General features: G+C 40.1%; 3 protein-coding genes across 3 annotated transcripts; all 3 read left to right on the forward strand.

Moving 5' to 3' along the window:
- The first annotated feature begins 186 nt into the window (after positions 1–186).
- LOC139298985 (nuclear transport factor 2-like) lies at positions 187–3,836 on the forward strand. Its single transcript, XM_070921817.1, has 5 exons — positions 187–247; positions 1,622–1,742; positions 1,951–2,022; positions 2,221–2,319; positions 3,538–3,836. The coding sequence occupies exons 2-5, from the start codon at positions 1,638–1,640 to the stop codon at positions 3,652–3,654; spliced, it is 393 nt and encodes a 130-aa protein (XP_070777918.1). The 5' UTR covers positions 187–247; positions 1,622–1,637; the 3' UTR covers positions 3,655–3,836.
- A 279-nt stretch (positions 3,837–4,115) lies between these two features.
- rrm2b (ribonucleotide reductase M2 b) lies at positions 4,116–9,100 on the forward strand. The gene is made up of 9 exons (XM_070921528.1): positions 4,116–4,241; positions 5,537–5,701; positions 6,100–6,216; positions 6,442–6,575; positions 7,337–7,431; positions 7,554–7,687; positions 7,896–8,000; positions 8,189–8,302; positions 8,464–9,100. The coding sequence occupies exons 1-9, from the start codon at positions 4,197–4,199 to the stop codon at positions 8,614–8,616; spliced, it is 1,062 nt and encodes a 353-aa protein (XP_070777629.1). The 5' UTR covers positions 4,116–4,196; the 3' UTR covers positions 8,617–9,100.
- Positions 9,101–9,342: 242 nt separating this feature from the next.
- On the forward strand, positions 9,343–14,766 carry mtdha (metadherin a). Its single transcript, XM_070922241.1, has 12 exons — positions 9,343–9,690; positions 10,409–10,507; positions 10,751–10,862; positions 10,993–11,160; positions 11,383–11,433; positions 11,721–11,867; positions 12,680–12,760; positions 12,970–13,041; positions 13,288–13,415; positions 13,665–13,775; positions 13,908–14,001; positions 14,193–14,766. Exons 1-12 carry the CDS (start codon positions 9,343–9,345, stop codon positions 14,258–14,260), a joined length of 1,479 nt encoding a protein of 492 aa, XP_070778342.1. The 3' UTR covers positions 14,261–14,766.
- The last annotated feature ends 1,078 nt before the right edge of the window (positions 14,767–15,844 follow it).

The raw sequence follows: 15,844 nt of genomic DNA on the forward strand, positions 1-15,844 counted from the left end.
TGTATCGGGGGTTGAGCTTGTTGGAGGTATGGATCATGGATGCATTTTAAGTGGTGGCACACAGTCGGGGAGGAAGAGTTCCTGACAGGCTGAACACAGGGAAAAAAATATCAACACTCTTGGACTTCATTGGCCAGTTTGCAAGTAACGTCATAACTTTGTCATGACTCGGAGGAAGCGGGAACCCCATCATCCTCCGTTTGACTGGATTTGTCTCTCCACGCGGACTCGCCCGCTGATTGAAAAAGTAAGCAAAAACTTACGGACACGGTAAAATATTGTTTTTGAGTTAAGTGCGTCTCAACAATAACTTGCCAATTTGTAATAACATGGTTTCGTGGAGACGAATCTAACTAAGATAAATTAGAGACAAAGATTATTGAAGCGTTTCCGGGGAAAGCCACTCTTGTGAGCTAACGGTAGCCATAAATGAACCCACCGCTACGTTACCGGATAACTTATGGCGGTTGCTCTCGATGTTGAACAGTCGTTTGTGGTTAGTTTTCTTTTTAACACCCGCTTTAGAAGCTAACCTCCACAAGCCCAAGACTAGCTCGGGTGTGACTTCTGACTCAATCGGTCTCTAATCTCTATCGAGCCTCCGTCAACATTAAAATCAATGTGACTTGGGCCAGACGTTTCTTAACGTTAACGTTAACGTTACAGAAAACAGCGTTAACGTTACCGTTACACCTCGACGTCCTGACACCTCATTGCACTATTAGCTAGTTCAAATTCAGCGATATACATTTGTATTTTTGTCATTGCTGTAATCTTTCTTACCGTTGCAACCGATGGAGAACTTGGACACTAATTTACATAAAGGAGGTTATAAGTTTTTCTAGCTTTTTTTTCATAGCGTTATATCCCTCAGCAGGAGATGGGATTAATCTGTAAAATATGAATATATATATATATATAATAAAATATATCTCTCCTAGTGTTTATATATTCAACAAGCAAGTTATTGAGGTAGAGTTTCCATAGTTTTCTTATTAATTTCATCCTTTTCTACCGTCTGCGTGAAAACGCAATTAAAAGTGTCCACAGACTGTAAAGCTTGCCAAAACTATGCATTCATATTGAGTTGTACTGGTCTTATACTTGAATCCAGTCGTCCTACCTACATTGTAATCATTAACTTTAGCAGAGTGCTAAATGTATGGTCAAAGGACGTCGTGGGGGTCCATGGATTCTCATTAAGTTAACCTGCACCAGAATAGACTTTTCTGCACTTTTAGACTCTTTCAATTAAGAAATGTTTTCGTGGCCTCATCCACACAAATTCATGTTTTTCCTTTATCAATGGATTCTATCAAAATGGGCCAAGACTTCAGTGTGAGCTTTTCTCTATCATCAGTGAAGTTATGATTGTGTAACTAATAGAATGACGGGCAGCTTTTTGTTTAATAAAAGCGTAGACCTCCTTCCATTCGTTCCATATACCATACACATACTGTATATTTTTACATATGTGGTGTGTTTAAATTACTGGAGTGACCAGAGAAAATGTTATGTTTTGGGAATGTGTTTATAAAGTGTCAACATGAGTTCAGTGAACAGCCTGCAGTCTACTGCAACTTTGGCTGACTGCTAATGATGAGACTATTCCCTTTTCCAGATCCAAAGCTTCACACATGGCTTGCGAGAAAGTAATATGGCAAAAGATTGGAGAGGGCTTTGTCCAAGAATATTACAACCAGTTTGACAATACCAACAGGACGGGACTGGGTAACCTATATGTAAGTTTGTTCAGTGCCCATTTAATTATTGCCTGTTTTGTGTGTAGTGTAAGTGTGCAGCATCAACATTTGGTGTCAACACTGACAAACCAAATTCCATCACACTTGACATTCACAGTTGAAGTTACTGTTGGAAATGCTATGAGGCATGGTTAAAAATATAAATTGTGTGCATGCATTTGATGTAAACATACTTTTCTTTTCTTAGTCTGCTGACGCCTGTTTGACGTGGGAAGGATCACCTTTTCAAGGGAGAGAAGCCATTGCTGGCAAATTAGTAGTAAGTATCTCTTTTTACTCAGGTTGTATTAATCACAATACTCAAATTAATGTGGAAAAAGTAGGCTTCCCAAACAGGTTAGTAGTAGCAAAGAAAAAAGGAACATAGCCGTTCACTGGCAGCTTCCAGTTCAAGCGTCTTTTTATGTTTGTGTGTGTTATTGTACTTTCCATTAATACTGTTGTTTCCAATCCACAGAACTTGCCTTTCAAGCGTATTAAGCACATTATCACTGAACAAGACTTCCAGCCCACGATAGATAGTTGTATCCTCATCATGGTGTTTGGACAGTTACAGGTAACCTGTTGAAATTTCATTGATAACCTTAGGTCTGCACCTGGGTCCTGTATCACTCAGTTCAGCTTAGTCTGGCTCTCTTTGGGTTACCTGGCTTCACTGAGCCTAACATTGGCTCCCCTAGCTAACTGGTATCACAAAGCTTCATCATCTGTTAACTCTGGGTTTTCCAATCCAGCTATGAGTGTGTTCATGTGGAAGAGGCAGAGTTGTTTTATTACAAGCAACATCATCAGAACCATGACTGAAGTACTTCATACTTTCATACTACAAGTATGAAATTTGGTTAAAGTGACAGTAAAAAGTGATATTCAGCGAGATGAAATTAATACAATCACATAACTAGAATGGCGAAAGATGCTGTAGGAACACTAGCAATAATTTCCAAATATTAAAAGTAAGGTTAAGGCTATATGGTTAAGTGTGGTATTTATTAGATGTGTCTTCAGTATAGTGATTACTTTTAGTTTTTTGTCTGATGATGAATATGTGATGCGCATAAAATTGTTAAAAGTAATGTAAGGCTGTCTCTGCTGCCAAAGCATAGAGAAGAAAGAAGTTGATGCTTGATGCTGACCAAAATGTTGCATTTATACTCATGGGAGCTAATTAACAGTATGTGAATTATTTTTCTTATAAAAGACAACAGAGGGTATATTTTTTATTTCCACTTATCACAAAGTCGCGTCATGTCATTCTTAGCTGCAGTGAAGGAGTAAGAGTATAAAGCATCAACACTGTCAGGATGAAAGAACCTTTGTGCAATTAAAATAACCTCGAAGCTCTGTTTTAAAACCAGAGTGAACCCACAAAGTGTCCCTTCAGACTGTACAGTCTATGGTCAGTTTGTCCTGTAACCTAACTTCTTCAGGAGCAGGTTAGCAGTGCAGCATATGTTACCATGGTGATCTAACCTGGTTAAAAGTGAGCAGGCTTTGTGATACAGGAAAACCCAAAAGTTAAGTCCAAAGATAGCTGTCTAACCCACTAATCTCGTTATGTGGTACAGGTCCCAGATCCAAAGATATACAACTTTCCATACAAGTTTTTCTTATACCTCAAACCCCCTTGTCTTCCAGTAAAGTCACCTTGTTTTATCATGAATATTGCATTTATGGTTAAAAAAATATATAGTACATTTCTGCCTTAGCTAACATTACCATTTATGCTTTCTCATCATTGTGCTCACAAATATTTCCAACACTTTTCCTGCAACAGGTAGATGATGATCCACCAATGGCCTTTCATCAAGTGTTTATGCTCAAGTCCCAAAACTGCGCATGGGCTTGCACAAATGATGTGTTCCGGTTGGGGATACACAACATACCAGTGTAGCGATCTGGATTTGTTGGCTCACACACATTGACATCCAGCTCTGAATTCACACCATGGTCATGCTGTCATTGAAAACACAAGGAATTATATGCAAAGTTCCTCCATGTTTACAATACACTTATGAGCATGGTATTTGTATTAGAGATGTCAAATTACATTCCTGTCCAATAAAAGAATTTATTAGTCTGAATTACTGTACTTGTTCCCTTTTTTTGCCAAATGGCTGTATTTTCTTGTTTTACTCATTTTTCTCCATGACACAGCCTGCAGTATGATGACTTATACTGAGGGAGAAGTGAGTAGGTTTCATCAGAAAGTGAGAGCGTAGTTTCCAGGATTGCTGTCGTTTTACTAGGTAATGTTGCGTAATTAATTTATAGCGTGTGTCGTGTATGAGCACTAGAGGCGCTACATCCCTCTGTGTGGGTGTTCGTTTAATAACCAACAAAGCTGAAGCCGCATTCACACAAGGTTATGGCACGGAGTACCAGCTAGAGGAGCGAAACTCAGTGACACCGACGGTGAAAAAAAACCCTCAGGAAATGGATCTAATGAATATAGATCGGCAATCTGGTCTTAAAGAATCGGTAAGCAGTTTCAATACAGCTACTGTGTGAATTGTATCTGGGGGGGGGGGAGTAACGTTAAAATAATCATTCAGCTCTGTGCTTTAATGTCAGTATGTTTGTCAACCTCACCCCGAGACCTCCAGATAAATGGAGGCGTCTCAGCTTCAAGTCAAACTCTTGGTTATATGAATATAGGGTATTGTAAATGTAAAGCTGTCGGCCAACATTTCGACTGTGAACTGTCCTTGTCTGCTCATGTAACGTAAGCTAGCTAACTGTTCGTGACGGCGTAGGGGGCTGTCGAGAGGATATAGTTAAACAATTTTAAACTGTTGACGTGACAAAATAATGGCTAGCAATTAAAATAACTTCTTCAATTAAATAGAAAGCCTTATATTGGACATTTAAATGCGACATGCCTTTTGTTATGGATGCAACGAGTTAATGCGCAAGCGCAGTAGTAGTGATGTGTCGGTCGCGAACGATGGGAGCCGGCTCTTTTAAGTGTACGATGGGAGCCGGCTCCCGCCCGCGACCGAGCCGGGGTTTTTTTTGTAAAGTAATACAAGGCAGAATGATATGACGATTATTGATATTTGTGCCAAAGGCTCGCACAATGATGCTTACATCGTTGTTAGGCAACGCCCTCTGCACACGGCTCGCACCAGTCTGCAGGTAGAGTTAAGTTTCGTTTTCCCACTTCTCACCCGCGATCCACGGAGACGGCAAAACAGCTGATTGAGCTCGTTTAACACAGTTCGTGTGCGGCAATGACAGCAAAACCACACCTACTGTAGCGATTTCTATTAAGTGCCTGTGCATCTGCCTTTAAAGTGCCTGCTTCAGAAATAAACCATTTAAAGCATATCCCTGCCTCCCGTGTCCTGACAAGACACCCCATATTATTCGCAAATTTCCTAGCCAGTGGAGCTTTCCTACAATATGAGAAAATGTAATTTTTACTTTTGAATACTTAAGTACAAAGGATGTATTTAATAATTTAAGTGATATATGTGTACACATACAAATCATAAGTCAAAACAGCGCTAAATTTGGCTGGATTATAGAAGGTATAAGTGGTAAAATGAAGAGCCGTTTGGGAGCCGAAAGAGCTGGCTCTTCTTGGTGAGTTGAGCCAAATGATCCGGCTCACTAAAAAGAGCCGGAATTCCCATCCCTACGCAGTAGCCTAATTTGTAATTAAAGGCACAATCCGTTCAAACAGTTGTTTAACTCACTAGAATGCAAAACGTAGAACCTAATTTTAACAATGTTTACTTACTGTTTCCTTATTGGGCTCTGGCTACTTGTAGAATGGCTTCAAAGATAAAGACCCAGACTGCCAACATGGTTCAGAGACAGAGGAAGAACCTTTACTCCGGGAAAACCCCAGAAGGTTTGTCATCTTCCCCATCCAGTACCCAGACATCTGGAGGATGTACAAACAGGCCCAGGCCTCTTTCTGGACGGTGGAGGAGGTAGGTTTCAGATTTACTCTACCGAATAAATATAGTCATTTTAGTAGTTCACCAGCTGGCTGAAGGGATAAAACATGACATGTACTGAATGTTTACAAAATAAAGTTTTACTGACCAGATGTATTCTGATGAAAATACATCTGAACTGCAGTATCAGTCTATTTGTGGTAAATGAAATACCTCTGAAGTAAAACAAATTACAATTTGCACAAATGCCACACATTAAAAAAAAAATTGATACTGAGTGATACAGGTTGGTTCCCACAAAGACATACTGTATATGTTGCAGCCCTCCACCAAAACTGAAGAAACAGTCGTCCACCACAGCCTATCATCACTGGAAAAAAATGAACAATCTATGAGACAGACAGGTGTACTGTTGATGTTGTGTCTTTCAGGTTGATCTATCCAAGGACTTGGCACACTGGGACCGTTTGAAACCTGATGAAAAACACTTCATCTCCCATGTTCTTGCCTTCTTTGCCGCAAGTGATGGTATCGTCAACGAGAACCTGGTGAGAGGGGCCAGAGGGATGTCTGAACGTCATACTGGATGTGTTTGATAGCATACATAAATGGCAGCCTCACTGTGTGTGACTACATGTGTCCTAGCTTTACCCTGTGTGAGCCAATTGTTTCATTGTCAAAGTCAGATTTAGTTTCAATTTTGTGATAGCTGAAGATGATACGTTTACATAAAATAATGTGCTTTGTATTTGTGTTTCTGTCTTTTCTAACAGGTGCAGAGGTTCTGCCAGGAGGTGCAGGTCCCTGAAGCACGCTCCTTCTACAGCTTCCAGATCCTTATAGAGACTGTTCATTCAGAGATGTACAGCATGCTCATCAACACTTACATCAGGGACCTGAAGGAGAGGTTTGCTTTGCTTCCTCACTTCTAATGCTCAGTGGCTCTGACTAAACTTTCATGCAAGCAGGTCACATGTGAAAGGTGAATTTTGTATATTTATTGCAATTTAGATGAGCTCTAGTTATTTTGTGGCCTAACGAACAACAGCTGGATAGTTTTGCTCAAAACAGTTTTAGCGGGAAAAATACCCAATATGAAACCAGACTGATACATCAAAATTGTTGCATCCAATTGGTATAAATAATTGCTACAGATTGTAATGGTTAGATGGTAAAGATTATGCGCCTCACTGCCTTTGGAGCAAGCGCATAACCATATACAGACAAATTCTCCCCAGATCTCATATCTTCAAAACAAACTGTAAGACTTGCACCTGTTCATCACAGGCTAAGTCTACACCACTTTGTGGGGATTTCTGTTGCATTCCCAGCTGCAGCGGCTTTGATGTACCTACAGACTAGGAAGACAACACTCTGCATCAAGAGGCTATTTACAAAAAGAATATGAACTCAATGTTTTATTGTTTTACAATGTGTATTTTGCTGCATTCATTTTACTCTCTACCTTCACAAGCCTTCCACTATTTTGTGTCTTATGTTTTGTACTTGATTTAGATAGATATGTTTTATGATATGTTATCTTCTTTTTTGTCTCAATAAAACAAAAAAGTGCAAGGGAGTGAATACTTTTCATAGGTATTGTATTTGTTATGCTGAGGCTATATGTTTAGAGCAAGTAATGCAAGTCGTTTTTTAATTAATTGGCAGGGACTACTTATTTAACGCCACTCAGACGATGCCTTGTGTGAGGCGAAAAGCAGACTGGGCCCTCCAGTGGATAAATGACAGCAAATCGACATTTGGTAAGGAATATACAACATTCAAAACATCATATTGTAAATCACATAATAATGAGAAACTCTCGCCCAGAGGAGCTTTCTATATATCTGTGGTTAATAGTAGTTTTTACACTTTTTGACCTCAGGGGAGCGAATTGTGGCTTTTGCAGCAGTGGAGGGCATCTTCTTCTCCGGCTCATTCGCTGCCATCTATTGGCTCAAGAAAAGAGGACTAATGCCCGGCCTTACCTACTCCAACGAGCTGATTAGCAGGGATGAGGTGAGATCAAATTTTGAGCGCAGCCGGAATACAATACAGTGGTGTACAAAATTGGGGAAGCGGACTTATGTTTGATCTCAGGTTGCAATGTTTGGTCAGTAAAATAGTAGTAAATAGGGTCACAGTTTGCGTGTGAATACAGTTAATGTCTGTTCTTCTCTGTTTTGGTATCAACTATTCTGACATGTGTATGTGATGTTTTTCATAGGGCCTGCACTGTACCTTTGCCTGCCTGCTGTACAGCTACCTGGTAAAGAAGCCATCAGAGGACCGGGTGAAGGACATCATCACCAAAGCTGTTAGCATTGAGCAGGTCAGCTAGTGTTGGAGAGAATATGCTTGTTGTAGTATATCTCTGCTTGTTTTTAATGGTTTACTTTGTCTATACTGACTCCCATTGCAATAAATCAACAGCAGCTTGACAGCCTATTATCTTTTGAAAGACCAAAATTTTGATAGGCCTAGTTCTGTAAATAAATAAACATAAGTTTGGTGTTGCAGGAGTTTCTGACAGAGGCCTTGCCAGTGGATCTCATTGGAATTAACTGTTGTCTGATGAAGCAGTACATTGAGTTTGTGGCCGATCGGCTTCTCGCTGACCTCGGACTGGCCAAGGTAATTCTAATTTAAATGATCATAAAATAGATACAATTAAAGCCAAATTGTCATTACCCTTTATGTTGTGTTTTAAAGAAATTTAATGTAATAACATCAAGATGTGTTTTGTTTGCTGTTTGTAATAGTGTGAAACTTTATTTTCTCTCCTTTAATCCAAGGTATACCAAGTTGAGAATCCATTTGACTTCATGGAGTCCATTTCACTAGAGGGGAAAACCAACTTCTTTGAGAAACGCGTAGCGGAGTATCAGAGATTTGGAGTTATGTCAAGCATGATGGACGGTGAATTCACTCTGGATGCAGACTTCTGAAACTGCGATGACATTACGTTTTTAAGCAGCTATTGATAACAAAAACTCTTTGACAACGGGGGTTGAGAATCACACCTTTAGTTAATTAGCATCCCAAGTTTAGTTAATTAGCAAGCAAATAGTTTGAAAAGTGGAATAGGTTGAAAAAATGGACCCTTCAGGTGCTTCTCATGGCGGCTTTTGGCCTCGACATGCCAGAAAACACGCACATGACCTGAGTTTTGTTCTAAAATAAACATTGAGTGAGGGGATATTATTATTCTGTACCTCATTGGACAAGATGGTTCATATCTAGAATATATTTTATTGAGTCTGCAGTTATGGCTGCCGGCTTCTATGGTGAACTGTTTTTATAATCTTTTAATGTACAATAAAATGTTTTGTAAAATCACAATTATTTCATTAATGTAAATAAATTGCATTTGTGAGGATCTGTTCGTACAGCCCTCAGAGAGACAACTTCATTCAGCAGCCTTGTTTTGAAATGTGGGGGACTAGTTACAATAAATATGGTTTAACTACATGATTTAGATATGGCTAAATCCCCGAATGTAGCAAACATTACTGATTTTCAAACAGTCAGAATAAAGCAGTATTTGTATACTGTGAATTGTAGTTTTACCGACTTTCTCCAAACGGTCAGATTAGATTAGCCACTCCTCCGTTAGCATACGGATGCTGGCAATGATAGCTAACAGTTAGCCAGTGTTTTAGCGATTTGCAAAGATGGCTGGGGACTTTCAAGGTTTTGCGCTGGAAAAAGCCGAACTGCTTTCCAGCCGTTTGAAGGAGGTCCTGTCTTCGGGACAAGGATATGTTCAGGCTCAGTTCGGGGTGGATTTGGGTCTGAAGCCCGAGTTGTACCCGACGTGGGTCATCCTTTCTACGGCCGCGGTGGGTCTGCTGCTGCTACTCTGTCTGTCCTGGGCCGCAGTCTGTGGCGGTCTACTCGTCGGGAAAAAGCGGGGATCCCCGGTCACCCAAGGCAGCGGTGAGCCTAACAAGGCCAATGTTGCTAAAGCTGCCAAACCAGAAGAACAGAAGAAGAGGAACAAAAAGAAAACGCTTGAAAAGGTACCGTTAACGAGCTGCTGAATCACGGTGGATCAATTAGAAGAAGTGCGTCTAATCATTGGTGTGTCGAGAAACAATTAATGTCAAACAAAAGTGTTAACTCAGCGCATTTATCCCATTGTTAATTTATCAATGAAAGCCGTTCAACGTTAATTAGCCAACATGGCCATCTCCTAACTCTTAACGTACACCATGAATTAACTAACGCTATCTTTAGCTTTAACGTTACAGGTCACTTTGTTTACGCAACAGAAATTAAGCTATTTAGGGACATATGTCATGTGCCCCACTTACAAAATGACAAAAAATAAACCAGTTAACTAAATATACATACTAGCTGTGTGTAGAGCAAACGGACAAGCCGTTAATGATCGTTAATGCTAGCTAAGTAAAACAATAGCAATCGTTAGCCAACACTTAACCTAACGTTAATTTATATGACACCTGAAGCATACTGGTTGCCTTCATATGTGCGATTAGTCTGAACTGTGCTTATAACGTGGAAATGGCATGGTTTTCACACATCTGCGAACAAGGTTTACTGCTGTAAAGCTGTTATTCAGTCAGTAATGTTTAACTCTCAATAAATTCAGGACTGCGTTAGCTGTTCAATCCACAGCCAAAAGTCTGGTGTCAGATGTAACCAATCATGTAAAGGTAACCACCACCTAATGGATCCTGTTTTGATGTTTATGTGATGTCTGTCTTTCTCCCCCAGAAGACTCAATCCAATGGACAACCAGTGGCTGTAGCTCAGGAGGAAGTTAAAATGACTGAGACAGTTTCCAAGCGAGCCCCGCAGATCAGAACCGAGAAGGTATGTTTGAGCAACTGCTGCTCAAATTAAGGGGGCCCGAATCTGTTGGTGGTTGTTGGTTTTCTTATGTATTATATGACAGTTTTGTTGTTGGTGAAATATTGCTGAAACCCCAGTCATTTCTTATCAGATTTGCCAGTGTGGCATGGCTTCAAAGGACAGCAAAGTTACACGATTTCAAATGGTGTAACTTTTAACCCCATACTTAACTTAAATATAACTTTTATTTATCTGTATCCACAGGTGCATGAGGTACAGGCCTCAGTGCAGGTGAAAAAGAGCAAGAAGAAAACCAAGACGGATGTGAAACCAGTCCAGCATGTGTCTACAAATGATGGGAAGGAACCCGATGATGGTAAGACTCAATTGTGGTTGGGGAAATTTCATACTAACTTCTCGTTTTCAAACGGACTGTTTAGTTTTTTCCAGTACATGCCCCTCATGTTTTCAGTATTGCATTTGATGTTGTTTTTTGTCTCCACCAGGTGCGTGGGAGACCAAAGTCAGTAACCGAGAGAAGAAGCAGCAGCGCAGGAAGGACAAGGGCCCTGAGGACTCTGGCAGCCCAGGAGGGGTGGAGTCTCCAAAGACCAATGTGGAGGCACCTGTAGCCACAGCACCTACCAACACCAAGAAGAACAGAGGAAACCATGGTATTCATCTAGCACATGTTAGAATGTGGGGATTTGGTGTGACACTCAAAGCCAGAGAAGTAATCTAAGGCTTGGGCCTGAACATTTATTTAACATAAACTGTTGACAGAGCTAAACATATATGTAGCACCTTGATGTGAACAGTTCACTTAAGCTTAAACAAAAATGATCAAGTGATATCGCATGTTAGTCAACCATATTTCTTTCCCCATATATTTTCAGAGTCACTGCATTCAAGAACCACAGGAAAGGCGGGTGCAGCCAGTGGAGCTGGTAAAGACGAAGCTTAACCATTATTTTGTGTGATTGAGATGGGAAAACAATTTAATAGTTTGCTTTTTCTTTTTTCTTTATTTTCCTGAGTAAAGCTTTGTCTAATGTCAAGATGAAATGGAAGATATACGTAAATATGTCTCCCTGTGTGTAGTAACTGAACAAGCCTGTTAAAATCAGTGTTTTTGTTAACTTTAAAATACAGAATTTGCTAGACTGAAGGTTGTCACTAGTTGACAAAGCAGCCAGTCTGACTCCCTGTCTTCCCCCAGCTTCCATCTCCTCAGTGTCATCCAGCTGGAGAGAGGAGCCTTCAGTCAATGGTGGAGCTTGGTCAATGGGTACTATGGAGGGAACCAAGTGGAGTGCCATTACCACAGCTACACATCACAGGGCCCCACCTAAGCGTCAGTCCTGGGCGCAAGAGACGCCAGGTACCACCTCAACCTGCGTAGACTTTTTTACACCACAAATATAAATATTGTTAGTGGACACAGCATAATCTACAAGCAATATTTCTTCATACAATATAATTTGTGTCTATACAGCTATTTCATAATTGTTCACATTGCTATAAAGTCAAGACAGGCTACAGTAACATTAAACACTGCCATTTTGACTGCTAAAATGAAAAAAAAAAAACAAATAAGATTATTCTTGGTTTTAATTTCACGGAGATTGTAATCATTTTAAAGACTGTCCAAGTGAGCCATCTGCTGAGCAAAAGTGGTATTGCAAGACAAATTAAAAATGAGTAGGAGTGGAATTGTTAAAACTTAAGATAACATTTGTTAAGTGGCTATGTTAGCAGCTGCTGGCTCAACAAAGACACCCAAAATAAAAAGGCTTAATTTTATAAGGCGACACATCCTGAGGGGTTATTTTCTGGCAAAGACCCTTGTCCTCCTCCTGGATGTCAAGTGATTGACTGTAAACGAGAGCAAAACACAATGCAGCTGACATATGAAAGCACTGAAATTTGGAGCAATGAAATGATGATACTCTTTGAGAAAACCTAATTAAGGCCTCGTATTTACAGAGATTAAATCGATTTTTAAGACCGTGGAAGGTGTTTTTGTACTGTAACTGAATGAATGGCAGCACATCTGTTCTAGGAAGATAGGAAGGTAGTCCTCGATGTCTGAGTGTAGACATAAGTAGAACTTGTACGATGTTGCCAGATCTAAGGGCCACTGGAAAACAGCATTCCAGCCATATAATCTGTGTTTCTGTCTGCTCTCGCCAGCAGCATGGAGTGGCATTGACGGCCGGATAAAGACTGACCTCAACCCTGTGTCCTTCTCCATGCTGGGACCAAACACCACAGGTCTGTACTGTGATTAACTGCCAGCTTTATCACCCTGTCACAAGCCACACTACTTTCCAGGATGTGTAATCCAAAGAATGTATGATGTAGTTTTTCCACTTGATTTCAACAGCTTCCAGTGTTTGTTTGTTTTCCAGCACTAATGGCTAATTTACTTCTTCTTCTTTTTTACCTCCCTCTCTCCCTCAATCACCTTCTGTCTCTTTTAGATCCGATATCAAATTCAATTGAGATGCGGTGGGCGAGCCACCTTGATGTTGATGATGAATGGTCTGGATCCAGTGAGTATTTCAGGAACCCATTCAACATAACACACCCTTCTAAATAACTGCGGATCATTGAAAAGAAATAATTCAAAGCTGCCAATGATGTTGTGAGATGAATCCCAAGTCTTAAAAAATCTTAAAATTAAATGTATTCATTTTGATTTTGGGGGATGCAAAAGTATACATTATATAGACATGCATATACGTTTGAATTTGTAATGTTTTGTCTAACTGCCATCCTGTCGATGTGAATCTTTGTAGATGGGATGACAGCAGTGGACCCCAGCTCCGACTGGAATGCCCCTGTTGAGCACTGGGGAAACTATGAAGAGCCTCCTGTGTTGGTGACTCCAGCGCCTCCAGTGAAGGAACAGCCTGTCCACAACAAGGTTTCACTGACACATGGCTCCTTACACCTGTTAGACATTTGTAAATTATCTCTATGCAAGGCCTGAAAGTCTTCATAACATTTTAGAAGACTTTTTACTTTCCGGATTATGTTGTCTTGGTTATTAAAGAAGCAAAATGCCAAAATAGGAAAAGCAGCAACAGAATGTCTTTGATCCACAAAGTACCTCCAGATTTCTTTCTGCTATGGACATCACTGTTACCAGAACTGTCTGTTTTTGTTAAAGCAGGTATCAGAGGATGAAAAGGACACTGAGGATCCCTCTGGTGGAGCAGCCAAATCCAAGAGGAAGAGGAAAAAGAAGAAGAAAACAGAAGAGGAGGCTGCATCTGAGGCTCAGGCAAGAAAATACTAAATCAAGCTGTCAGATGAATACCTTGCACAAAAGTATTAAACTGTTCTATTTTATTTGTACATATTCACATCAAATGGTTGTAGGCATCTCCCTATAATTGCATTTGTTTCATTGCAGATGGCGAACACAGCGCCCCTGGTCAATACAGAACCCAAAGAGCCTCCTGTGCTGGCCTCCAAAAAGCCGAATCCCAACATATCCTCCTCTCAGAGTAGGTTTCAACAGCAAATAAATAAATGTTCAGTGTAGTAATACTTATTTATACCTGTTTATTCCATTTCACTACGTTCACATACATTTCTTTCAAGCACATACTGTATTTTATGTCTATGTTCAAAAGGTTTTACAGGGAGATGGTTCTAAATACAAAATTCTTCTTTTACCTTTTCAATCTTCTTGCAGAGAAGTCTGAGCAGATTGTGGAGCCTCCGAAGCCCTCCCAGAAGAAAAAGGTCAGAAGGGAAACATGAAGTCACATCACAGGTCCATACACAGCATATGCAAATGATTGTTAAATGTGTCACATGCAATAATTACCAGGTACAGAGTTTCTTTCTGAGATACATCAACGGTTTATCAGCTACAAAAATAAAACAAGCAGTGGATATCACCTGCTTGGCTAAATATGGTGATAAAATGTGGTCCTGTGGACTGAAATCTTAATCAATTTGCACTATTTGCTACACTGCAACCAGAATGAGTTTCAGGGGAGGTGGACTTGCAGTGGAGGTACATGTTTATGTTATTATTTTTTATGGCATCAGAAGTGTTTTTTTCCCCCCTCCAAGAGTGTGTGATTATGATTGTTGACCTAAAAATACAAAACAGATTGTAGTTTTATTTTTTGTTATATGAAAATGTAAGCATACAGTTTTGCTCCCCAGAGTACTGCACTTTGTCTTATTTGCAGCAAACTGTATGTGAGGGCTGGTCTCACATCAGGATAGGTTCAGTCTATCTCAGTGCAACATGCACATTCCCATAAGTACATTGAAAGAGTTCAGGGTTGCTGTAATCATGGCCCCTCTTATACAGGCCATGAAGTGATGCCCTCAAAAAGCAGCTACAATCCACAATGTAAGAACTGGGGGACAAAAGCCAAATAATGGCCTTTTTAGTACAAAATTCCCTCTTTGCGCTTCTTCAGACAGTGTTTCTAGCCAAGGTGTTGGAGATACATCCTGGCAGTCACATATAGGTTTGTTGCCGTGACAAAACCCTGACAATAAATCTATACGTGCCTGCAATACAAAGGTACTCACTTGATTTGGCAATTCTTAGCATATTAGTTTTGGCAGAAAACTGCACTTTTTTCTACACTTTATTACAGCAACCTGTAACTCCTTCAACACACAAATTACATGTGAGTGTTGCGTTAAGATAGATTTGCCTATCCTTTTAAAGTAAGGTTTCCTAAAATCTATCCTTTGAGAGCAAACACTCACCCCCTGAAGGCTGTGTAGTTTATAAATTATTAAGAATGGCAGCTGTGGTCAGGTTCAACTACATGTCAGTTACAGCGGTGGGAAGTTTCACAGCAGAAAAAAAATATCTTGGTAAACCACCTCTTTACTGTCAGTCCTTGTGATAGTATGTTCCAAAAATAGTTTTTCCAAAATATGGTTAAATATTGCCTGAGCTCAGAGCTGTGGGGAGAGGCATAGCAAGACGCTGTAGTGTTTGTCAGATTTTGTTGAAAGTATGATGTGCACACTGACAGCTGAAAGGTCTCTGCTTCATCCCTTATGGATTGGATCAGATACTCTTTTCAAAGATGATGCTAAATTTGAAATGTTGTAAACTGATACTGGATTCACACAGATGGTAACTGCTATGTAGAGAGCCCAGTGACTGATATGAACCACCAGGAGGCACTGTAATGTGAAGTACAAGAGCAGTGGGATTACCCCTTAAAGCTGTAGCACTATTAAGCGTGGTCCCTCTACTTTTATCATTCTGAGTGTGTCTATCTTTATCTGACTAGACTGTGCGTTGATTTCTCTAGAGACTTAATTGTCCCTTCTGCACTCTTATTTGATTTTTTAAGCATTTTT

Source organism: Enoplosus armatus, chromosome 16 (assembly GCF_043641665.1).
Source record: "Enoplosus armatus isolate fEnoArm2 chromosome 16, fEnoArm2.hap1, whole genome shotgun sequence".
NCBI lineage: Eukaryota > Metazoa > Chordata > Actinopteri > Centrarchiformes > Enoplosidae > Enoplosus > Enoplosus armatus.